Raw genomic sequence first — 25,230 nt, 5'->3', positions numbered from 1 at the left:
ATAATTTATTTACTGCTAAATTTGCAACACCCCCCCCTATCGGAATCGGCTATCGGCCGATATTCCTGAAAGGAGATATCGGAATCGGTGCCAAAAACCCCGATTGGGACATCTCTAATTACAAGCATCATTTTAAACCCGGAGCATTCCCGTTTGCCATGACTAGCTTTTGTAGTTGCACCGCTCAGGTTCAGAGACTCTTCTCTAGCTGACCTGTTGGCTATGCAGCTGATCAGCGCACAGTTAAATCATAAAAACCCTATTTCCAGAAAAGTCGGGATATTTTGTATGATGCAGTAAAATAAAAAGAGGAATCTGTGATCTGTTAATTCTCTTAAATCTTACTTTAACTGACAAAACTAGGAAGTAAAGATTTAAGTAAAGCATTTTACGTCATCCTACGTGCGCTCCTGAGAAGGAGGCTGTTCGAATTCTTAGATGCCTTAAAAATGCTGCCTAGTAAGGCACCTTAAATTTGAACGTTATTTTGACTGAATAACGAGGGAGCATCCAATGCTGCTTTAGCGGTGAAGGCAATCCCAGCATTCAGTGCGGCGCAACTTTCCTCACAAAAAAAATTACAAATATTGTGGATGGATGCGGAGCAATGAACATATTTTCATAAAATTTGTATAAACTTGCACAAGTGTATTTATTAGCAAATTCGGGCTTGTCAGTGAATTTAACCATTTTCGGTACACGGAGGGAGAGGTTAATTGACATGCTAGCGCGTTGTGTCACTGGTCACTGTCCCACTGGTTTGAATGGCATGAGGCTAACTGTGTTTACTTAGTAAGTGAAAACTGATGGAATGGCTGTGTAAGTAGTGCGTTCGAATAACCTCACTTACAAGTCGATGACTTATTAGAATCCTATCTACTTAGGCAGCTGCCTATGTAGGCAGTAGACAGAAAGGTAGCTCACTAGGTTTTCAAACACACCCAATGAGTGAAAAGTGGATTGAATATGGAAGGTGCAGTGTTTCGATATTCCACAATAAGCAGGTGAATTGGTAACAGTTGATTGAATCATGCCTGGTTATAAAAGGAGGATCCACCAAAGCCTCAGTCTGTGCAAGCAATGATGGGTCAAGGCTCACCACTGTGTTCCAAACTTTGGGGAGATTATAAATCAGTTTAAAAAGAACATTCCTTAATGTAAGACTGCAAATAATTCAGGTCATTTACCATCTACCTTACATAACATTGTAGAACTATTCAGGGAATCTGGAGAAATATCAGTCTGTGTAAGACTTTCCATGTATATAATTTATTTAAATACAATGATTAGTGAAAACATTTGTTATATGAAAAATTCAAGAATTCAAATGCCCCAACTTTTTTGAAAATGGGGTTTGTATTTCTGTCAGCTTAAGCAGAATCTGGTCAGCCTGTAGGGCAAGGATAATGAGATTTGCTTTTAATCCCCCCCCATATTCAGAATACTGTCCATTCCATCATTCATTATAAATTTGCTAAAATCTAATCTGTTTTGTGCCCAGGGGTTCCTGGCCAAACATAGACTGTACTTCTGAGTGTTTCTTAGCATATTGTTAAAATTATATATGCATGTGGCAGATGCTTTTATGTATTATTATGTCTATTATGGTTGAGCTGAGCAGTTAAGGGTGAAAGGGGAACACCTACCTTTCACAGTTTTTTTCTGTATTAAGAAAGAATGTCAGAGTGTCAGAAATTGTTCATTTTTTATTGTTTTATTTTTCTCTGAACTATTTGTTTTGGGGCTGGGGGGATTGGGGTGATTCTGAAGCAATGACACCACCATCTGTATTGACCAGTGGAAAAACCTCATTATTACCCAGGCGGTCTTTCACTGATTATCATTCCCTCCTAGATTATGCTTCAAGTTGAAATTCCCCTAAATGTTGATAACAGAATGACATCATTGGTCTGCTTTTCTTGAGTTTTTTTTAAGAGAGAGAGAAGAATGCAAAAGCACTGTCATTACCCAGCAACTCCTTTGCTAAAGTCTCTGAATGTGCCTGTTTCCCATTAGCAGTCTTGCTCAAGGGTCCGACAGTCTTTATAGCATTACCGCAGTGTAAAAGAACACTCTTGGTTAAGCAAAGTCTGATCAGACTTGAGGTTTTATTTCCATTTCTCATTTTCTACATAAGTGGACATTATATTTATTTCCCCTGAGAAGAAAAGCAGAGAAGTTAAAAACAGGCTTTGCGAGGTCGACTCCATATTATTTCCTAAGGTTTTTTAAAGGATCGCTCAACACTCATGGTCAGATGTCTGCATACACAGTCACTGCATGGCAGTGCTACTCAACACACTAAGTATCACATCAAGAATTTCCTGATGTGTTTTTAATATATCATCAGGCGTATCACATTTGCAGTCTAATGACAATGTGATATTTCCTTCTTTTTGTGCCCTGCAAGCAAAAAGTAAATAAATATATAAATTAATATTTACATAAATCCTGTCATTTTCCTTCCTTTAGCAAGAATACTGATGAGTTTAATAATATATCAAACCTCTGTTTTCTCGTGCGGCCTATAGTACATGTCGGTTTCCCAGACACAGATTAAGCCTGGTCCTAGACTAAAACCAGTCCTAGCTTTAGCCTAGTTCAAAATTGTCTAAGTTGATTTCCTGAGGGAAGAATCAAGCCAAAGCAGGACTAAACTGAGGCTTAAATTAGGGGCGGGTTTAACTTTAGATTTATGTTGCCTGTCAAAGAAGACGAATGGATTACTAGAGCTGAGTCAGTGAAAATCAGCAAGTACCTTGAGCTACATATGTTCTCGCTGACAGAAGTGACCCACTGTGACATTTTGATGACAAATTCTTGAGATATTTTAAAATGCATGAGGTGGATGCCATGGTGACCCAATGGGGACGGCTTGTAGCAGTTTGTCTTCAACTGCTCATAACTGAAAGGCTTTTGGCATGATGCCAATTTATGTGGCATCAGTGAACCAACTGTATGTAAAGTCATTCACAGTATATGCAGGACCATAAACGTCCCTCATGCTACTACCCAGGTGAACTACAAGCTACCATTTCCCAGGAGTCACAGGCTGCATAGATGGAACCCATATTCTCATAAAATGCCATATACTTCAGATAGCACTGTCGCCTCACATCAAGAAGGTCCTGGGTTTGATTCCCAGGTGGAGCGATCCAGGTCCTTTCTGTGTGGAGTTTGCATGTTTTGTTTTTTTTATTTATCCTGTTCTGCAGCACAAAAAAACACAAAAAGAGACACAACAAACATAAACACCAAAGCATAAAAAATGACAAAAACATTTTAACATAGAAAACAGTAAAAACACACAATTTTTGGGCAATTTATATAACAAACTTAGAATCAATGATTACAAATATTTCCATGACTTTCCATGAGATATTGTTTATATACTTGTTTAAAATGTACACTAGATGTACTCATTCTTATATTATATGGAATGTCTCCCCATGTTCTCCCAGTGTTTGTGTGGGTTTTTTCCGGAGGCTCCGGTTACCTCCTACAGTCCAAAGACATGCAAGTGAGGTGAACTGGAAATACAAAATTGTCCATGACTGTGTTTGACTTTAAACTTAAACTGATGAATCTTGTGTAACCAGTAACTGCCTGTCCTGTCGTGAATGTAACCAAAGTGTGTAAAACATGATGTTAAAATAAAGAAATAAACATATACTACAGATACTCAGGAATACAGGTATCGCAAAAACTGGTTTTCCATAAATGTTCAAGGTGTATGGACTCCCCAATTGCAGTTTTCAAACAGTGTTACATGATTCCCATATTTTCTGTAAGTCTTCTCTGTAGACTCAGTTTGAAGAAGGAGATCATCACCAAGTATGTTCTCCAAAGGTTGCTGTAACTCAACCAACTGGTCAGTATCTTTATTTGCAGGTTGTTTAATAGTCTTAAACCTCGCTTGAGGCTTCATAAGGCTGATTTGTATATTATTCTACAACACCTGTATTTAGAAACTTAGGTGAAATTATGGAGCGGTCCTGGTCCTTTCTGTGTGGAGTTGCATGTTCTCTCTGTGTCTGCGTGGGTTTCCTCCAGAGGCTCTGGTTTCCTCCTACAGTCCAAATACATGCAAGTGAGGTGAATTGGACATACAAAATTGTCCATGACTGTGTTTGACATTAAAAACTTAAACTGATGAATTCTGTGTAACCAGTAATTGCCTGTCCTGTCATGAATGTAACCAAAGTGTGTAAAACATGACGTTATAATTCTAATAAAATAAACTTAAATTGGGTTTTTCTCATGAACCGTAACATTTTTTTTATTATCACAGTCTCTTCTCTGCTGCTATTGCTGTCCTTGTATTTGCCTCTCTATTTCAATACAATTTCAGACATTTATGGGTCCATTCCATGTTTTAAAGGCAACGTTGGTCCAGCTAATTCAGACAAGCACAAGTAGTTTTAAATTAAGCTTGTTTACTTTAGTTCAGGCCTCTATAATTCAGGTGATAGTAATCGGCACTTTAACACTATGGTGTTTCAGAAAGCTCTTTCTAAAGACAAGATTAACATCTCTAGATTAAAGCCTACTCCTGTCTTAGGTTAAACCCTGTCTGGGAAACCGCACCATAATTTGTGATGTCGCAAAATATTCCCTTGGTTAAATTTGTCTCTATGGTGGACACAAAAACTCCCACAAGATCGCTCCATGGCAACCGTGACATCTCATAAATATTCACAAAGAAACAGCCATCACTGCAGACAGTCATGAATGAAGAAGCGTCAAATCCAACCTGACAATCTTCTAAACATGTTATCAGAATAAAAAAAAAAAAGAGAAAAGGCAGATGTGCCTCAGTCTTGGAGAGACCGGGTTTGTGTCGGGTGCTCTCCGGATGAGCACCACTCACCATGACATACCGAACCTCGAGGAGCGCGCCATCTTTGCCGCGGTGCCATTGTGCAGCCAAACACTTTGACTTTTGATTGTCGGTTGTCAAAAGCCATCATAATTGCTTCTCTTCCGTCAGCTATCAAAAGGCTTTCGATAAGGATGAAAGCCTCGTTATTACCCAGATGGTTCTATTGATATTGCATAAGTTTGCTTGCTGGTCTTTTTTCCCCCTCATAGATGTTTTCTTTTTAAATAATAGAAGAGGCAAGGCGCTGTGAGTGAATCAGTGCTACTCACTCCCAGCTGGCCCAGTACTGAGTGGCTCCACAGCAGTGGAATTGAACGACAGAGATCCAGACTCTGATATGAACATGAAACGCAGCCTTGAGTGATGCTCTGCCTTAGGATGTGTTTTTGATAAGCACCATGTTTTGGGTTCTTTATTTCTGTTTTAGGCATGTAACTGTCTTCGGACCTTCATTTATCGTGAAGTGCTGTCTTTCTCCAGCATTAAGAGGCACATCAGAACTGTCAGAGTGCAGCTCAAGAAGTCTGATATCTCAAAAACAGTTTGTTTTTAAGATTGCTGCAAAAGTATGGAAACTGTTTGACCTGATTATTGCAAATATTTTTTTTAGCATTGAGAAAAGCTTTAAATAATTAAACATATGAATACTTAAATACATAAACCAGGCAGCTCGGTGGCTCAGTGGGTAGCACTGTCGCCTTACAGAATGTCCTGGGTTCGATTTCCAGGTGGAGCGGTCCGGGTCCTTTCTGTGTGGAGTTTGCATGTTCTCCCCGTGTCTGCGTGGGTTTACTCCGGGAGCTCCAGTTTCCTCCCACAGTCCAAAGACATGCAAGTGAGGTGAATTGCAGATACAAAATTGTCCATGACTGTGTTTGACATTAAACTTGTGAACCGATGAATCTTAACCAGTAACCAGTAACTACCTGTCCTGTCATGAATGTAACCAAAGTGTTAATAAAAACAATAAATACATACACCTGCAGGGAACATGTACTGTATCTCATGGTCCTATTGGGATTGCAATGAATTCTGTTTTACTATTTGTGACTACAAAATTAAAACAAATACTTCTTTGTCTTTCAAAAAACACTAAATATGTTTGGCTAAGAATTATAAGTTGTTGAAATGCGTGTAACCCATGTGCTTAGATGCTGGCAGCCAAAGAAAACCTCTATTTGATTTTTAAAGAAAAGTGCCACATTTCACGGCATTAAAGTCATTAAATAATATTTATAAATCGAATGATGGAATTAATGGAAGCTACAATACACAGCACAGCTCACCTTAATAGTTGAAAGACAAAAATGCTCATCCGTGGTTTGACACTCACACCCCTCTGCGTCTGCAGAATTGGTTGGGAGTTTTCTAAACTCAGTTACCTGAGTAGTGTTTTTAGCTGCTTTACACTTTGACACCTTGGACATTTTGTCTAACCGATTGCTAGAGTAACCAAGTGTCCTTAGAGTTTGCTGAGTTTGTAAAGAAAGAAATAAACTGTAGATAGACACATTATTGGGAGCATAATACTTTACTGGCTTGTTCTTTTGAGCACAGACTACAGAGAGATGATCACGTGTGTAGAGAAGCACACCTTTTCATTGATTATGGAATCTCCAAAGGGACAAAACGCACTCAATACGTAAACACACACATCAAACATTGTCAGCACACTACACAAAAGTCTGTTACACCAACTTAAGTGTCGTATAATTTCTAGGACCGCCTTAAATTGCGCCTTTTTAGCTTCTCTTTCATGGTCTAAGTCGGTATGATCAGTTTTGCCAGATATGAGTTCCAAAAGCTCTGTAAAAAGCATCCTAATAAAAATGTTAAAATCACATAATTTTCCTGATTCATTTAGGTGGACTCACTTACTACATGCATTCATAGTTAAAATGTAGCTGTATTTAGAGGAATTGTTGACCTGGCAGCCTCAACCAGCAGCAAGCCTAAGAGCTGTTTATAGCTGTTTTTGGTAAATGGTATTTATTATTTAATGACTAATAATAATAATAATAATACATTTTATTTATATAGCGCTTTTCAAGATACTCAAAGACGCTTTACATAAGACAAATAATCAAAACAAATACGTACATACACCATACTAGACTAGTACTTTTAATATCTCCACCCTGCCTTGCATGTCTTTCTACTTTTGGATTTATTATAAATGTCTTTTAGCTCTTGCTCCACCTTTTTTTTGGCTCCTAACACACAGGAATTGCACATACAGACAGGCACAAAAAGCTTTGTACATCTATGCCTGTTTGATCTATATGCTTAGCCAATGATAACAAGTTCCCACAGAGACAAACGCTAAGCTCCATGTGACTCCTCCTCTACTTGCACAGTTGTCCAGACCAGTCCCGGAAACTGCATATCGCAGTGGTAGCAGGAAGACTCTTTCAAACACAAGTTGTGTTTCTGTGGACGCCTGGCTAGGTTGGTGGCTTTGCTGAGATCTGAACTCCACGGCGGTGTGCTAACGCATTACGCTCTCTTCTTGGATTCTTAAACTACAGCACTGGACACATTCTAACTGTTTTAGTTGTTACTAAAAGTTGTTACTTTCACAAGATTGTGGTCCTGGTAAAAGCCTTGTCACGATAAGACAAGGTTAAGGCAAGGATCCATTTGCTGGGGTGCTAGCGTTATTCTAGCATGCTGAAACGCATGCAAAGAGGCTTCTTTGAATCGTTCACTGAATCACCTCAATTTAGGTGGGAGAAAAGAATGTCTACATCAAACGGCCAATTTGTATCTCTTCATCCAAGACTAATACCTTTATTCTGTTCCAGTGATTTACTTAAATCAGAAGAGTCATTCAGGACAGCTCTTTTATGCTAGCAGAGGAGAAAGTAGACAGACCAGCAATACTCCTGCATTCTGCTCTTACTTAAGGCTAATTAGCAATCAAAAACACTGTGTTTACTGTTTTATATCAGCTAATCCTGTGTAGTGAACAGTGTAAGTCATACAGACTAAAGGTTTCCCGTGCAACCCATTAACACTGTCCAAAAAGGTAATAATGAGATTCAAATGACAGGCAGCATTATTTAAATGTCAAGCCCTTGGTAGGTGCGTATAGTTCACATCTAAATGTCAAATTAGAATGATTTGATTGCAGTGGCAGGAATGCTGTGAATAAAATAGTCCAGAGGTGCATAGATCAGCAACTCTTTATCAGAGCATCAGAACAGAAAATCCAGGGATGAAAAAATGATGCGTTGACCATGTTTTTGCTTAGCAGCAGTTTTTACATCCATTTTCAGCAAAATATCAAGGCCGTGACATCCTGATGTCCACCTTCATTTTTAAGTACAGGGTAATGGAAAAAATGTCCAGCTTCCTTCCTATCTATTACAGAATTTATGATGGGTATCAGTGCAAAGCCCTTTAGCTGAGACTTAAGCTGTAATAAAATTCACGTACGTTCCCTTTCTCACTCAACCTTGACCCCTCACCCTTAATTATCTTGATAGCAAAGTGTCAGAACCTGGGAGGTATTATCTGAACATGAGCCTGGATTGGTCCTTTTCTGATTGAAACCATTCCAGCTCTTCCATAAAGGGTATTAAGAATCCTTTCTGAAGATATGTGGGGGCTTTTAACTTCTTATTCTATTCACAGGACCTGTCTGTAAAATGCAAAGCTAGTAACATGCAGGCTTAAACCATACACTGTTGGTATTGTTCTTACTGGTTTTCCAGCACTGTACAGACATGCACGTGCAGTGTTCCTGTTTAGAAACTGGAATACCTACTGCAAATACTGAAAAAAGTATGGAGTTTTGACCTGATGATTAAGTCATTTTAAGATTTATAAAATACTAAACTGATTACATTATACATAAATTATACTGTACAGTTACAATATACAGTAGTGTTCAAAAAAATAGCAGTGACTTTAAAAAAGTGAATAAAGCACAAAATCATTATAATAACTTTTATTTCCATAAATGCAAACGCACTGAAATTTCTAAATCAAAACATTAACAACATTTAGCCAGTTTGTGTTCATCCTTTACAGAAAGTTAAGAAAAATTAATATTAGGCTGTTCAAAAAAATAGCAGTGCCAGCTTTTTTCTCTAAAAACTAAAAAAAATTATCTATAACATGAAAAATTTTTTGAGGTTTTACTTTACTTTAAATTACTGAACTAATATTTAGTGGCAAAACAATTGTTTCCGAGATCTGTGTTGCATGGAGTCGACCAACTTCTGGCACCTCTGAACAGGTATTCCAGTCCAGGATGATTAGACTACATTCCACAGTTCTTCTGCAATTTTGGGTCTTGCCTCAAAAAAACGTTTCAGATTTCAGCCCACAAGTTCTCTATGGGATTGAGGTCAGGGGATTGGGCTGGTCACTCTATTACCTCAATCTTGTTTGTCTGTAACCAAGATGTTTTGGGTCATTGTCATGTTGAAACACCCATTTTAAGGACATTTCTTCTTCGACATAGGGCAACATGATCTCCTCAAGTATTCTGATATATTTAAATTGATCCATGATCCCTCGTATGTGATAACTAGGCGTAACACCATGGTATGAAAAACATCCCCATATCATCATTTTGTACCACCATGCTTTACTGTCTTCACAGTGTACTGTGGCTTGAATTCAGTGCTCGAGGGTCGTCTGACATACTGTCTACAGTACACCCAAAAAGAACAATTTTGCTTTCACCAGTCCACAAATGTTGAGCCATTTCTCTTTGGACCAGTTAATGTGTTCCTTGGCAAATTTGAACCCATTCAGGACGTCTTTTTCTTAACAACGGGACTTTGCAGGAGTTCTTGCTGGTAAATTGGCTTCACTTAATCATCTTCTGTACTCACTGGTAACTTCAGATGTTCCTTGATCTTTCTGGAGGTGATTATTGGCTGAACCTTTGCCATTCTGGCTATTCTCTGATCCATTCGAACAGTAGTTCCACACTTCCTTCTGCATCTTTCAGGTTTTGGTTGTCACTTTAAGGCATTTTAGCTGAGCAGCCAATAATTTGCTGCACTTCTCTGTATGTTTTTTCCCTCTACAATCAACTTTTTAATCAAAGTATGCTGTTCATCAGAACAATGTCTGGAACAACCCATTTTACCCAGTATTTCAGAAGGAAATGTGCTATGACCAACCTGTGCAACATTTCCCTCCTACCTTAAATAAGGGCCAAAACTGACACCCGTTCTTCTGCAGAATGAATGACTTCACCAATTGAACTCCTCACTGCTATTATTTTGAACAACCCCCTTTCAATCAATGCTTCAATTACTCAGAATGAGTGGGATGCATGTCCTAATTGTTGGGTTAGTTTTGTTTTCATTACTCTACTACACTTTCAAGTGAATTTTTTGCTATGTAGAAATATCACTTCTACTAAAAACAGTGATTTATCAAGTTAATGGTGTTGGACTGCTATTTTTTTTAACACTACTGTACATACATACACCAATCAGCCATAACATTAAAACCACCTCCTTGTTTCTACACACACTGTCCATTTTATCAGCTTCACTTACCATATAAAAGCACTTTGTAGTTCTACAATTACTGACTGTTGTCCATCGGTTTCTCTGCATGCTTTTTTAACTTCCTTTTACTCTGTTCTTCAATGGTCAGGACCCCCACAGGACCACCACAGAGCAGGTATTATTTGGGTGGTGGATCATTCTCAGCACTGCAGTAACACTGACATGTTGGTGGTGTGTTAGTGTGTGTTGTGCTGGTATTAGTGGATCAGACACAGCAGCGCTGCCGTGTCCACTCACTGTCCACTCTATTAGACACTCCTACCTAGTTGGTCCACCTTGTAGATGTAAAGTCAGAGATGACCGCTCATCTATTGCTGCTGTTTGAGTTGGTCATCTTCTAGACCTTCATCAGTGGTCCCAGGACGCTGCCCACGGGGCGCTGTTGGCTGAATATTTTTTTGGTTGGTAGACTATTCTCAGTCCAGCAGTGACAGTGAGGAGTTTGAAAACTCCATCAGCGCTGCTGTGTCTAATCCACTCATACCAGCACAACACACACTAACACACCACCACCATGTCAGTGTCACTGCAGTGCTGAGAATGATCCACCACCCAAACAATACCTGTTCTGTAGTGGTCCTGGGAGAGTCCTGACTATTGAAGAACAGCATGGAAGGGGGGTAACAAAGCATGCAGAGAAACAGATGGACTACAGTCAGTAATTGTAGAACTACAAAGTGCTTCTATATGGTGAGTGGAGCTGATAAAATGGACAATGAGTGTAGAAACAAGGAGGTGGCGAGTTATGGCTGATAAGTGTATATATCCAATGTAAAAATGTACATCAGTATGCTACTGGTTTATGTGTGGTCAAGGGTTTTTTTATAATTATTGAACCTGTTTATTTTGTATGTTAATTTGTAAAAAGTTGCTTATAGTTTCTTTGTTTAATGTTTACAGCTGTTAATCACATGACACTGTTGGTGTGTCTTTTTTTTTTTTTTTTTTTTTTTTTTTTTTTTTTTAAGTTAAGATAAAGCTACACCTCAACATATATTTTTTTTAAACATTCACAATGATTGTGACCAATTTTGACCATAAAGTTCAAGCAATTGATGGTTAAGAGCCTTGCTCAAAACTCCAGCTGTAGCAACCTGGCAGTAATGGGGCTAGAACCCGCAACCTTCCAATTACTAGTGCAGTTCTTAACGACTGAGCTACCACTGCCCATTACACGTGTCTGAAACTGTACTGGAGTAAGTAACTGATGGTTTAAAGTTGATGCTAAAGGTACCTGTCTATCACATTTATCCAAAATCTACCACAGGTCTGAACCTGGGTCAAGGTTTAGGGATTAAAAGGGCTATAGCAATCCTTCGCAGGGTTTCAGCCAATCATGCCTCTGTAGACACCCATAATAGACCTCTGCACCACCCGTGTGCCTTTGGACGCAAAATCTGCACCTGTGTTTCACCAGTCATTGATTCACAATTTTCCTTGAACTTGCTGTCAGTGTGTATGTGATAGGAAAACACAGTGTGTAACATACTTAAAATACATGTCGTTTATAAGCAGGGTGTGTTCATGCACACAAATACTAAAATACAAAAAGTGAGCATCATCAGAAGATATCTGTGTAAATAAACAGTGATTTGTCTATTCGATTTTTCTTTGTGCCACACAGCTCAGGCTAATCAATAGACCACTTTTCTCTTTGTCAGTATGAGTTATGACCAGGGTAGGTAGTGATAGGTAGGAAGTTATCAGTGGGATAAAAATGTACCAGAGTTGTTTATCAGTGGATCTGGATTTTAAACTAGTCTAGATTGAGGCCCAGAGGGCTTTTAAAAGAAAGGCAGCGACACTTATGTTATAAGGACAGATATGATTAGAAGAGGTACAGTACTGGCACTGAGATACAGTACTGGCATCCAGGACCTTTCTGGACTGCTTTCAAATATCATTTTCTATCCCTTTCATGCCAATACAAATATCCACAAGTCAGTTGTTATCATCACTTTAAATAAATAGTTCACGGTGGCTAAGTGGGTAGCACTGTCGCCTCACAGCAAGAAGGTCCTGGGTTTTATCCCCAGGTGGGGCGGTCCGGGTCCTTTCTGTGTGGAGTTTGCATGTTCTCCCTGTGTCTGCGTGGGTTTACTCCAGATGCTCTGGTTTCTTCCCACAGTCCAAAGACATGCAAGTGAGGTGAATTGGAGATACTGAATTGTCCAGGACTGTGTTCAATATAACCATGACGTTAAAATCCTAATAAACAAACAATAAATAAATAAATAGTTAAGATAGATAGAAGTAGATTTTTTGTTTGTTATAAAATGATGTGGGATCACATGTTAAGGATGAGTTATGTTACACACACTTGTAAGCATACATAATGGAAGTCTTGGGATTTATTGATTTGTGCAAGTGCTCTTTTTTGGTTTCATTGAATAATTGAAAAGGTCTTGGGTGACACAGCAGTGTATTAAGTCAGCCCACCACAGCTGAGTTTCATGTTTAAATCTCAGGGGTGCTATATGTCTGGCCGGGCGTCTACACAGACATCATTGGCCACGTTAGAGAGGGAAGAAGGGTTGTAATGGCCGAAACAGCCTAGCCATCAGGAGATGCACTTGTCAGTGCACTCTTAGTGCTGGTTTCAAGGCCTGATAAAATAAGGAGGGTTGCGTCAGAAAAAAGTTGCCATACTGTATAGATTTGTAGTCAGTTACAGAAATAGTCAACGGTAAAGCTCTGCAATGGATTATTCCAGCCTTGCTCTCAGTGTCTTCTGGTGGAACTGGAGCTGTGTGAGCCTAACCAGGATAAAGCGTTTGATGATAATGAAAAGAAAAAAATACTGATAAATTTGCATGATTTTCAAGAACAAAATCCCAGAGGAACTCATTCCTTATATAATAACTCAGTTTTGAATCTGTTAACTAGCCTAATAATTTTTTATCTGTTGCTTTGTTAACCTGTGCGTCTTCTAGTTTTGGAAAATCATTTCAGACATTAGGAGGAATTGATCATTTTACAACGCAGAGGTCGCTCAGGCGCTTGTTCAGTGAATAAATCGAAACGCACCTTTAGCTCGTACCCTTCATGCCAAAAGTCTGGTTTGACTTGCTCCGTCCTTTACAACTCAAGAAAAACGACCAGTGCTCTACTGTCACCTGGGTGCAGTGATGGCATAGTTACCTTGAAAAAGTAATCTGATTACTCCTTTAAAAAGTAACTTAGTTACTTTATGGATTACTTGATTTTAAAAGTAACTAAGTTAGATTACAAGTTACTTTATTAGTTATATAATGTGGAATATTTCAAAGATATTCCTTTGCAATACTTTATCATTTGGCTGCCAACTTGTGTGTACTGATGAGACTCAATTGAATCCCAGAACATGCTAGTGTGAATGCATGGAAAACAAATTTAAATTTTCTTTCAAGAATATGATACAGACTGACCAACACTATTACGCTAAATCAGCATTGAAAATTGACTTTACTTTTAATAGCCTTCTACAATGCTGGAGCTTCTTAAAACGGAAGATTTTCTTTTAAATAGAAGTGTTATTTACCTGCTATTAAATTGTTTTCCAACAAAATCTGCCCAATTTGGCGGATAATCGCCCAATCTGGCAACACTGGAATGCGCAGAGCCAGCTGGCGCTTTTACTCGTAGCGCGCCACAAATACTACTAAATAGTACTACTGTACTTCTGTAATTGTGTTGGTGGTTGACATTTATGTTGAGTGTATTACTGCACTGTTTTGGTGAAGAACTACTCATCTGAGGTGCGCTGCTCCTGCGTGCAGAAATGCTTACGCAAAAAAATTGCCGGCAAAGCGGTGGTGGGGGGGCCAGAGGGGTGGCCGAAGATTACTTTATGGTGGCCATGGCAACCACTGGCCACCCCCTGGCTCCGCCCTGCCAAGAAGAAAGCAAAAATATATTTTCACTAAGGAAAATGACAAAAATAGTAACGCACAGTAACTTGGATAAGTAACTTTAATCTGATTACTGGATTGGAAATAGTAACGCGTTAGATTACTCGTTACTGAAAAATGTGGTCAGATTAGAGTAACGCGTTACTAAGTAACGCGTTACAGACCATCAGTGCCTGGGTGGGCAAATGACCTAATGAACTTGGCTGTCCAAACAGCTGAATCCACTGGTGTCTTCTCATAAAACAGAAGACTTATCTTTTAATTAAGCCATAACCTTGCACTTACTGCACATTCACTCACACTTGTCTCCTTCTTCCCACACACTACAATTCTACAGAGTTTAATGTGATTTATGTTCTCGGACTGTAGCCTACATGTGACTTTACTAATCCACTTCTAGTGAAGAAATGTGTACTCATGATAGTACGAAGCTTTTGTGGTTCTAGTGGCTTTCTAAGCAACTTACAATATGAATTTGGTGGTGTGAAAGTTCCTCGTCAGTAATTATGATTGACTATAGCTAGGGACCTTTTAGTGCCTATATACACAGGTCTAGTTTGATTGCATCCATTACAATTCACATAGAACTATAGCTTCTTTGCCATTGTAAAAAAAAAACTCCAAACCACCTAGGCGCTCAGGTAAAATAATAGTGGTAAAATACGCTAGCCCACTACAGCTGAGATATCAGTGGTGCTATCCGATCAGGTGACTCCAGGGACAGAAAAGTGTCTGCTAAATGCCGCAAATGTAAATGTAACAGACATGACTTTGTCTGGGGTGGAGGGGCGGGGCTAACAGCCTAGACATTGTTTGGTGCATTTGTCAGTGCACTTTTAGTGTCCCAAGCCGAGATACATTAAGATTTACATTTACATTTTTGGCATTAAGCAGATGCCTTTATCCAAAGCGACTTACTTACTGTGACAGTATACAGTCTTAGCAATTGAGGGTTAAGGGCCTTGCTCAAGGGCCCAACAGCAGCAACCTGGCAGTGGTGAGGCTTGAACCAGTGACCTTCTGATTACTAATCCAGTACCTTAACCACTAGGCTAAAACACCCCTTGACAATGGTTACATAAGGAAAAAACTCTGAGCCAAATTGGGTATGCAGACCAAAATGATCCGCTGAGGTGACCCCTAAATACAGGAGCAGCAAAAAAAAAAATAGGCATAATTATTACAGACATTCACCAGTAACAATACATCTGGGACTCACCATCAACTGCACATTTTAGTCAATATTTTTTAAGACGTGCTGTATTGTTTAATCTATGTATTACTCTGATGAGTGATATCGAATGGAAATTCTCTTCACACCCCTCACACATGAGTACTTTAATGCACCGAATGTTCCATTCTCTCCGCTCCCGTTTAAAATCAGACCCGGAAATTCACCTGATTTTTTTCAGTGAATAGCACTTTCTTCTCCCCAAGACACCTTTCAATCAGACCTATTGCTGTCATCTTAAAAAAGCAACCAGCAGCCATTACACAGCATGTATCCTGACCTCTTCTTACACTTCTATTTTCTCAGAATCCAAGTAGAACCTATGCTTTTGTAGATGGAGGTATAAATGAACAGGGCACTAAAATTAATAGAAATCCTTAGCATCTCTTTCTATAATAATGACATTAACATTTTAAAACCTTTTGCACATTTCGTGGCTGATAGGGTTTGTCTCTAATAACTATGTGGTGCTGAGTTAAACAAGCTAAACACAGAGTGAGCACATTGTTTTCTAAATGATTGCATTTGGCTGCATTTAGTGGACAGTTTAATTAAGTAAATGACAGGAAGAGTTAGAATCACGGTTCTGTGCACATCGTTGCATGCATAGTCATTTGGAAAGAATAAGGCTTCAATTCAAATCTATTTAACTGCTTTTATTCCGGTCAGAAGACTCAAATGCTTTTATTATGTATGCATTTTCTTCTGGCGGGGCATTGCAATAAAACTGACTGGCATTTTCTTTATGACAGAAGACTTTTAATTAAGCATAATTCTGGATTTACTTCACTTCCATGTATTGTGCAGGGTTTAATGGGATTTATGTTCTCGAACTGTAGTGTATATACAGGGGTTGGACAAAATAACTGAAACACCTGGTTTTAGACCACAATAATTTATTAGTATGGTGTAGGGCCTCCTTTTGCGGCCAATACAGCGTCAATTCGTCTTGGAAATGACATATACAAGTCCTGCACAGTGGTCAGAGGGATTTTAAGCCATTCTTCTTGCAGGATAGTGGCCAGGTCACTACGTGATGCTGGTGGAGGAAAACGTTTCCTGACTCGCTTCTCCAAAACACCCCAAAGTGGCTCAATAATATTTAGATCTGGTGACTGTGCAGGCCATGGGAGATGTTCAACTTCACTTTCATGTTCATCAAACCAATCTTTCACCAGTCTTGCTGTGTGTATTGGTGCATTGTCATCCTGATACACGGCACCGCCATTGGATGCACATGGTCCTCCAGAATGGTTCGGTAGTCCTTGGCAGTGACGCGCCCATCCAGCACAAGTATTGGGCCAAGGGAATGCCATAATATGGCAGCCCAAACCATCACTGATCCACCCCCATGCTTCACTCTGGGCATGCAACAGTCTGGGTGGTACGCTTCTTTGGGGCTTCTCCACACCGTAACTCTCCCGGATGTGGGGAAAACAGTAAAGGTGGACTCATCAGAGAACAATACATGTTTCACATTGTCCACAGCCCAAGATTTGCGCTCCTTGCACCATTGAAACCGACGTTTGGCATTGGCACGAGTGACCAAAGGTTTGGCTATAGCAGCCCGGCCGTGTATATTGACCCTGTGGAGCTCCCGACGGACAGTTCTGGTGGAAACAGGAAAGTTGAGGTGCACATTTAATTCTGCCGTGATTTGGGCAGCCGTGGTTTTATGTTTTTTGGATACAATCCGGGTTAGCACCCGAACATCCCTTTCAGACAGCTTCCTCTTGCGTCCACAGTTAATCCTGTTGGATGTGGTTTGTCCTTCTTGGTGGTATGCTGACATTACCCTGGATCCCGTGGCTCTTGATACATCACAAAGACTTGCTGTCTTGGTCACAGATGCGCCAGCAAGACGTGCACCAACAATTTGTCCTCTTTTGAACTCTGGTATGTCACCCATAATGTTGTGTGCATTGCAATATTTTGAGCAAAACTGTGCTCTTACCCTGCTAATTGAACCTTCACACTCTGCTCTTACTGGTGCAATGTGCAATTAATGAAGATTGGCCACCAGACTGGTCCAATTTAGCCATGAAACCTCCCACACTAAAATGACAGGTGTTTCAGTTATTTTGTCCAACCCCTGTATGTCTTTACTAATCCCCTTATTTTCTTTAGTAAAGAACTGTGTACTCAGGATAGTACAAAGCTTTTTGTCACTTTAGATCAGAGCATCTGCTATCTGCACTGAATGTAAATGTCTTATTTTCAGCAGCCATATTTAAATGCAGCTCAAAGTGAGCATCTAACAAGCAAAACAATTTGCTCGTCTCATCTTCTGGTTCTCCCGCCAGATGTTTCATATCTCCTGTTTTACTGTTATAGTCTGCTTTCATATACCGGGTGCTGTCGTTCTCATTCTTCGAGTGGAAGTGTGTCGCCACTCTGTGCCAAAAGCAATTCAAAGAGCACAAGGCTCGGCTCTAATTACGGCGGCGCATTCTGAAACCCTCGTCCGACTGTAGTCATGGTCTCATGCCGAGTGCCATCAAAGGCAGCGGAAACAGAAAAGGCATTGTTTGCATTTTCACTATCAAACATCTGCTCAGCAACCGTCTCCATTCTTTCAGCACCATCTCTGTTGTGATGGAAGCAGCCGTAAACAGATAGATGCACTTTAGCTGAAATACGTCTGCCTTTTAGCATACCACGAGGCAAGAGAACCTTAAGTTGCATTGTGTCAGAAAATTGTACCTCTGTGTGCTTTTAATGCATTGAGATCACTTGAGAAAGCTATGTAGCAGAACTCACTGCTGTGAATGAATTATATGATGTGAATAGTGTTATAAAACCTATTCAAATCCAGCAGCATATACAGTGATTTACTGAAATACTGTATAAGCAGCAGTGGGGGTGCAATTAAATGTGTCACTTCTGCACTTACCTGTTATTATCTATATTCGTTTAAGGTTTGATCACGTATAATGAGTTTAACACTAGTGTAGTCGTAACATTCTCTACACTCCCCTTATCCTAAGGATCAAAAATGACATGCCTTTGGTAAAGCCCTAAAATGAAGCTGCATACTCACATTTTAAAACCCACTCCTATTTAGCATATATAAACAACCTGTAATTCATCATTCTGTGCAAAAATAAGGTCAGATGATCAACAGATTACATTTGACTGCACTGAAGTATTTTTTAGCACGATCGTGTGTTCTTACAGCAGTGTATTAGCTGAAGAACAAAGGACAGAACTGTGGACCCCCCTTTATACTGCTCTAACTTTACAGTTTCAGTGCTTTCTCTAAGGCTTGGGGGTAAAACATTCTGTGGTAACTGTTGTTCCTTACATGCTCATAACATCTTGCAATGGCTTAATGACAGACATGTTGCTTATCTCTGTACTTTCCACTCCAGCCACACTTCCTCAAGCAACAATATAACTATGAGGATTTGATACACAAGCAGCATAATACTAATATTCATATTATACTAAGCATAAAATCTTACCTTTCTGCTACAATCACTAACTTTGTGTGAGTATTTGGGGTCACTTTTGGAAAAGTAATATCAGGTTAAAATAGAAATAAGGTGGTCTTATTTGCAGGGGTTGAAGTATTTGCAGTTGAACATCACATCTAAAACTAGGAATGTTGATAGGGAGTTGCTTCTCTTTTGCTGGCATGACAGCCTTCAATGTTTAAGGGGGACTTAACGTTACAAGTTGGAACATGAGTGCAGGGATTTGCTTATTTTTATCCAGATCACTAGTGAAGTTGTTTCCTACTTTGTACCTCTGCACACTACATAGCATACAACAATAATGGTCTCTCTACACTATGTAATGCACCATGTAGAGTTTTGAGTTGTTATATTGTATTTTCATTACATTTTCTCAAACAATGTTGTCTATAGGCTCGAATGTCACACACATTCAGTAGTGAATTCCATTCTTGCCTTACACATATTAAGATTTGTCAATATTCCCTAAATCTTATCGCAATATAATGTAAGGTAGATGGTAAAGGACCTAAATTATACCTAAAGTCTTGCAATGAGAAATGTTCTTTTTGAACTGGTTGATTATTCTCTGATGAAATTTGTAACTGTGATGAGCAACAGTCCATTATTGGTTGCACAGACTAAGCTTTTGGTGGATCCTCCTTTTATACCCAGTTATGATTCACCTGCTTACTGTGGAATGTTTTAAAAAGACTGTAATCTTTGCCTCTGTCCCAACTATTTTGAAATGTGTTGCAGGCATCAAATTCTAAATGTGTTTATATTTACAAATGACAATGAAGTTGATTAGTGATCAAACACTGAAAATCTTTTCTTTCTACTTTTGTCAGTTAAATAAAGATTCAACAGAATGAACAAATCATATATTCTTCTTTTTATTTTATTTTACACGTCTTAACTCTTCTGGAAGTCTGTACTTATGTCCTGATATAAAAGGCTCTGTGACCTTCCTCCGTTGATAAGGAGTTTGAGAAAGCACAGTACATAATGTGTATCTTACTCTTGATTATTGTTTCTCATGGAGTGTTGTATGAGGGTTGTGTTAGTCAGCATCGGCTCGGTTTTGCACCTTTGAACTCTGAAAGGAAGCAGCCAGTTAGCGCTCATCGGTTCTTATTCTGAGGAAGACTGGCACATCAGATTGCCTTTCTGGTGCATTCCATTATGCTTTGAAATAGCAACCTAGGTGAGAACAGAAGCCCCTCTAGTAGTACTTCAGAGCCAGATTTCAGTGAAATGGTCCACACATTCATTGAAGGCAGGGTGGAAATGTATCCTGTTACCAGAACAGGGATATCTTTGGGAGCTGGGTTGATTTGGACATCTGATTCTCTGTGTTTGTGTGTTTTTAACAGTGGTGAGGCAGAAACTTGTAGCAGCCTGAAGTATAAAAAATTCAGGCTTGTTTTGAAAAAAATAAAAATGTAGTTTAACTAATAATATTAATAGAACTTAATCCAAAGCCCTGAAGTAATGTTTTTCTGTTTCAAGCCCTGAATTTAGCCTATGAAGGCCACTGTAATTAGGTCATTAGTTAAATGGTGTTAAATTAAGGAATGTGATTAACTCTGCAGTGTTTTGGCTCTCAAGAAAGTCCAGCACAGTTGGGATAGAATAGTTAAAAAGCCTTTTGTTTAGGTGTTTTGTGTTGTTAGACGAAGGTAAAATCCTACTGATTCTTTTGCCACACATAACCAGAAGTACAAGAATTGTCACTTTCTGGGAAGCAAGGGTGGCTTCTCTAGAGTCTGCCTTATCGTATAGCATCTACCAAGGGAGGTTTTGAGCCAACACATCCTTCCTTCAAAGCATATCAGTTTAATGTTCACCTTTGCATTCAGACATTTAGCTAGCAGGTGTGAACACTAGCTATTTACATTACGTTCTATTAAATAAACTAATAACTGACCCCTAAAAGATCTGGGTTCAAATCTCATTTGTGCTGTCGGCTGGCCGGACATCTACACAGACATGAACGGCCATGTCTGAGATCGACTGAAATGCCTAGCCATTGGGAGGTGCACTTGTAAGTGCGCTTTAAGTGCAGGTCCCAAGGCATCCTGCGTAAAAACTCTGCCAAATCAAGTATACGGAACAGAATGTGGTGACCCTAAAAATACAGGTTTTAGCTGAAAGTAAAAAAGTGCAGTAAAGTACGGAATGCCACATTTAAGTTAAGGGTATTTACTTCATCATCTTTCAGCTTTAAACTCTTTAGTATAGTGTTTCAAAAATTATTAAAGTATTGGATATGCAGCTGTATATTGTTGCAGTTTTTGTTCAGGTGCAACAGATTTATTTTAAGCTCTATATATTATTTTCTTGCCCAACCTACATCAAGTTATCAGTTTCCATCCCGTCTGCTGTTTTTGAGGAACTCTGTAATAAATACTCCTTTCCTGTCCCTCCACACAGATCCTATGCACGGCCCTCGGCATTTGGAGGTGGTGGATATCAAATCCAGACAGATCACTGTACGCTGGGAGCCTTTTGGCTACAATGTTACCAGATGCTACAGCTATAACCTGACTGTGGAGTATCGCTACAAGGTGAACGGTAAAGAGGAGACACGGGAGGAAGTCTACGATGTGCTCAGCCCGACTCCACAACACACTATCCGCAACCTGTCACCTTATACCAACGTCAGCGTCAAACTGGTGCTTCGCAATCGTGAGGGGGAAAAGGAGAGTCAGGAGCTGAACGTGCTAACAGATGAGGATGGTAAGGAGTATGTTTTTTGTTGGTTTTTTTATGTCCTTTTTGACATTGTCATTTTAATATATGATTAACTGTTTGAAATTCTGCTTTAGTAGCAAACCTGTCTTTTCACCTTTTAATCAAGACCAGGTCTGGCATTTTCAGAAGATTAATCGTCTCTGCCTCAGCTGATGTATTTTCTATTGAATGAACTTTATCCAGTGAATTTTCAGAAAGGATATTACTCTTTAGTAATTCACAGCTAGGTGTTAAGAGTTTTGAATGCATGAATACACCAATTGCACCAACAGCTCCGCTTTAAGCATCTTTGCTTCTCAGGTGGAAGGAATGTAGGCTGACCCTTTCTTTTAAGCACTGAAATGAGGAACTTATTTTTTTCATGCCTAGTTTGTGTTGTATGTGTCTGTTCTAATCCAGCCTTGACCTGCATGGTAGTTTTCTATGATGTATGATGTGCAGGCAGAGAACTTTGTAGTAATTTATTTTAGGTAAATAAAGAAACATACATGGTACCGTATGTTATTGCATCGACTTTTAAAAAGATACAAAGTATGTAAAGACTGTAAGACTAAGGATGTGAAAAGAGTTAGTCAGGCCTAACAGAGGAAAACTGCCAGTTATTCCATGCATTCGACCATAGGTTAAATTAAGTATATAAATATTTGGAATGTTAATGGTTAAACTGTCAAACAACAAGTGAATATTTTAGCAATGCATTTTGTTAAAAGGGCATTTTAATTTAGATTTTAACAGCTTTTTCTTTGCATGTGTTTATGCACACACTACCTGCAAAGTGGGTATTTTTACCTCTGACAATAAAAGTTATGGATTTATTACAGATTCACCCTCATTCATTGTTATGTATGCATTTTTTCCCTGTATCTCAGACTTTAATCATATCCAATCACCCAGATTATTCACTCCTCATCGTTGCAGACCCCTACCCTGATTGAGAAAGGCTGTACTTAACACTAACACATGCCTCCTCTGTAGTAGTTAACCACTTCTTTTTTTAACCTGCCTAATATGGGTTAACACCAAGAGCATGTCAAGTCAAGTCAAGTCAACTTTATTTATATAGCGCTTTTTACAATATACATTGTCTCAAAGCAACTTTACAAAATCCAGGACCAACAGATACAAAAACCCCTGTTGAGCAAGCCGAGGGCGACTGTGGCAAGGAAAAACTCCCTGAAAATTACAGGAAGAAACCTTGAGAGGAACCAGACTCAGCAGGGCCCATCCTTCTTGGGTGGTCTGGAGGATACTTTAAATAAATACACGATTTACACAAATCATACAAACACAGAATTGAATGATCTAAAAGTCATACAGTGGTAATAAATAGATAAATAAACAATTAAATAATAATAGAGTTGTTATCCGCTCTAGTCTTCAATAAAGTCTGTAGTGATTTCTTGTCGTTGCAATTACTCCAGACCCGTCACATCTGACAGGAGCAGCATCGTTGTCCCGGCAGTCTCGACTTTAATCCTTAACCTCGGCGGGTAAACAGGTTTCCATCAGAATGCCCTCGGGGTAAAACAACAGAGAATGTAGTTAATAATGTACAATGCTAGTTGACAAACAGTTTTACAGAGAGTTTTAGACTCCGGCAGCCCTAATTATTACAGCATAACTAAAAGGGAGAGCGAGCAGGTAACAAGGTCATGAAGGCTTTCACAGGACATCAGCGCCCACCTCTCCTACCCAAACCAGAGTGATTGGACAAGAGAGGCAGAACGACAGCGACCCAACATCCCTGATCACCACAAGTTTCTATGACCAAGAACCCCCAAGCTCTGCGCCTTTGTCTATATTAATCAAAAGCCTGAGAAAATAAATATGTTTTCAGTTTAGACTTAAACATTGAGACTGTGTCCGAATACCGAACAGAGGCAGGAAGATTATTCCAAAGTTGTGGAGCTTTGTAAGAAAATGCTCTTCCACCAGCTTTGGTCTTTTTAATTTTAGGAACTATAAGTAACCCTGCATCTTGTGAACGAAGTGGACGCGCTGGGTTGTAGTAATTAATAAGCTCACTCAGATACTGTGGAGCCAGACCATGTAGCGCTTTATAGGTTAGTAAAAGTATTTTGTAATCAATGCGAAATTTAACTGGCAGCCAGTGTAGAGATGATAGAACAGGAGTGATATGATCAAATTTTTTAGTTCTAGTTAGCACTCGAGCTGCTGCATTTTGAACTAACTGGAGTTTGTTTATGGATCTACCAGAGCATCCAGTTAGAAGAGCATTACAATAATCTAACCGAGAAGTTATAAACGCATGGATCAGTTTTTCGGCGTCATTAACAGATAGTATATTTCTTATTTTAGAGATATTACGCAAATGATAGAAAGCAACTCTAGTAATATTATTAATGTGTGTATCAAAGGAGAGATCTGAATCTATTGTGACACCTAAGTTTTTTACATCTGGGCTGGGAGTAACAGAGAAAGTGTTTAGGTTTAGCACCAGGTTAGACAATTTGTCTCTTGCAGCTTTAGAGCCAACAAGTAAAACCTCAGTTTTATCTGAATTAAGTAAAAGAAAATTACACGACATCCAGTTTTTTATGTCGTTTACACAATCTTCTATCTTACTGATTGTGTCAGTATCATTTGGTTTGGCTGATATATACAGCTGAGTGTCATCTGCATAGCAGTGAAAGTTTATGCCATGTTTATGAATAATTTCACCTAGTGGAAGCATATAGAGTGTAAATAATAGCGGTCCAAGTACCGACCCCTGTGGAACACCACACTTTACTTTTGTAGTTTCTGAGCATTTATTATTTACATAAACGAATTGAGAGCGGTCAGTCAAATATGATTGAAACCAAGAGAGTGCGAGTCCTTTAACACCTACTGTATTTTCTAGCCTCTCCAGTAAAATGTTATGATCGACCGTATCAAACGCTGCACTAAGATCTAATAGAACAAGAAAAGAGACACATCCATTATCAGAAGACATTAACAACTCGTTAACTACTCTAATTAATGCGGTTTCGGTACTATGGTTGGGTCTAAATCCTGATTGAAATTTTTCATGAATACAATTTTCATTCAAATAAGAACATAGCTGTTTGGAAACGACTTTTTCTAATATCTTTGAGACAAAAGGAAGGTTTGAAATTGGCCTATAATTAGATAAAACATGTGGATCAAGATTAGGTTTTTTAATCAGGGGTTTAATAACAGCACTTTTAAACAATTTAGGTACGTACCCAAGGCTAAGGGATGCATTGATTAATGTAAGCAGGGGCTCTACAATAGCTGGGAGTAAATCTTTAAGTAAACGAGTTGGAACAGGATCGAGTATACACGATGATGACTTCGATGATTTAATCAACACAGTTAGTTCATTTTGGGAGATTGGATTAAAGGAATTTAGTTGGATTAACTCGTTACTATTATCACCAATGCTGCTCGGAGTGAGTCCATACTTAACATTGGCAAGTGACACACTCTGACTCTGAAGTCGTATTTTTTCTAT

The 25,230-nt window shown here is 39.1% G+C and overlaps 1 protein-coding gene across 5 annotated transcripts in view; it reads left to right on the top strand.

Moving 5' to 3' along the window:
- Window positions 1-25,230, top strand: part of ptprma (protein tyrosine phosphatase receptor type Ma) — a 308,366-nt gene that overhangs the window by 177,427 nt on the left and 105,709 nt on the right. For all 5 annotated transcript variants that reach the window (XM_062991238.1, XM_062991237.1, XM_062991236.1 and 2 more), the window contains exon 8: window positions 21,432-21,737. In XM_062991238.1, coding sequence (XP_062847308.1) covers window positions 21,432-21,737 — 306 coding nt within the window. The remainder of the gene's footprint in view (window positions 1-21,431; window positions 21,738-25,230) is intronic.

The sequence above is a fragment of the Trichomycterus rosablanca genome, chromosome 3 (assembly GCF_030014385.1).
Source record: "Trichomycterus rosablanca isolate fTriRos1 chromosome 3, fTriRos1.hap1, whole genome shotgun sequence".
NCBI lineage: Eukaryota > Metazoa > Chordata > Actinopteri > Siluriformes > Trichomycteridae > Trichomycterus > Trichomycterus rosablanca.
The sequence above is the reverse complement of the archived record's forward strand: the minus strand, read 5'-3'. Positions and strand labels throughout refer to the sequence as shown.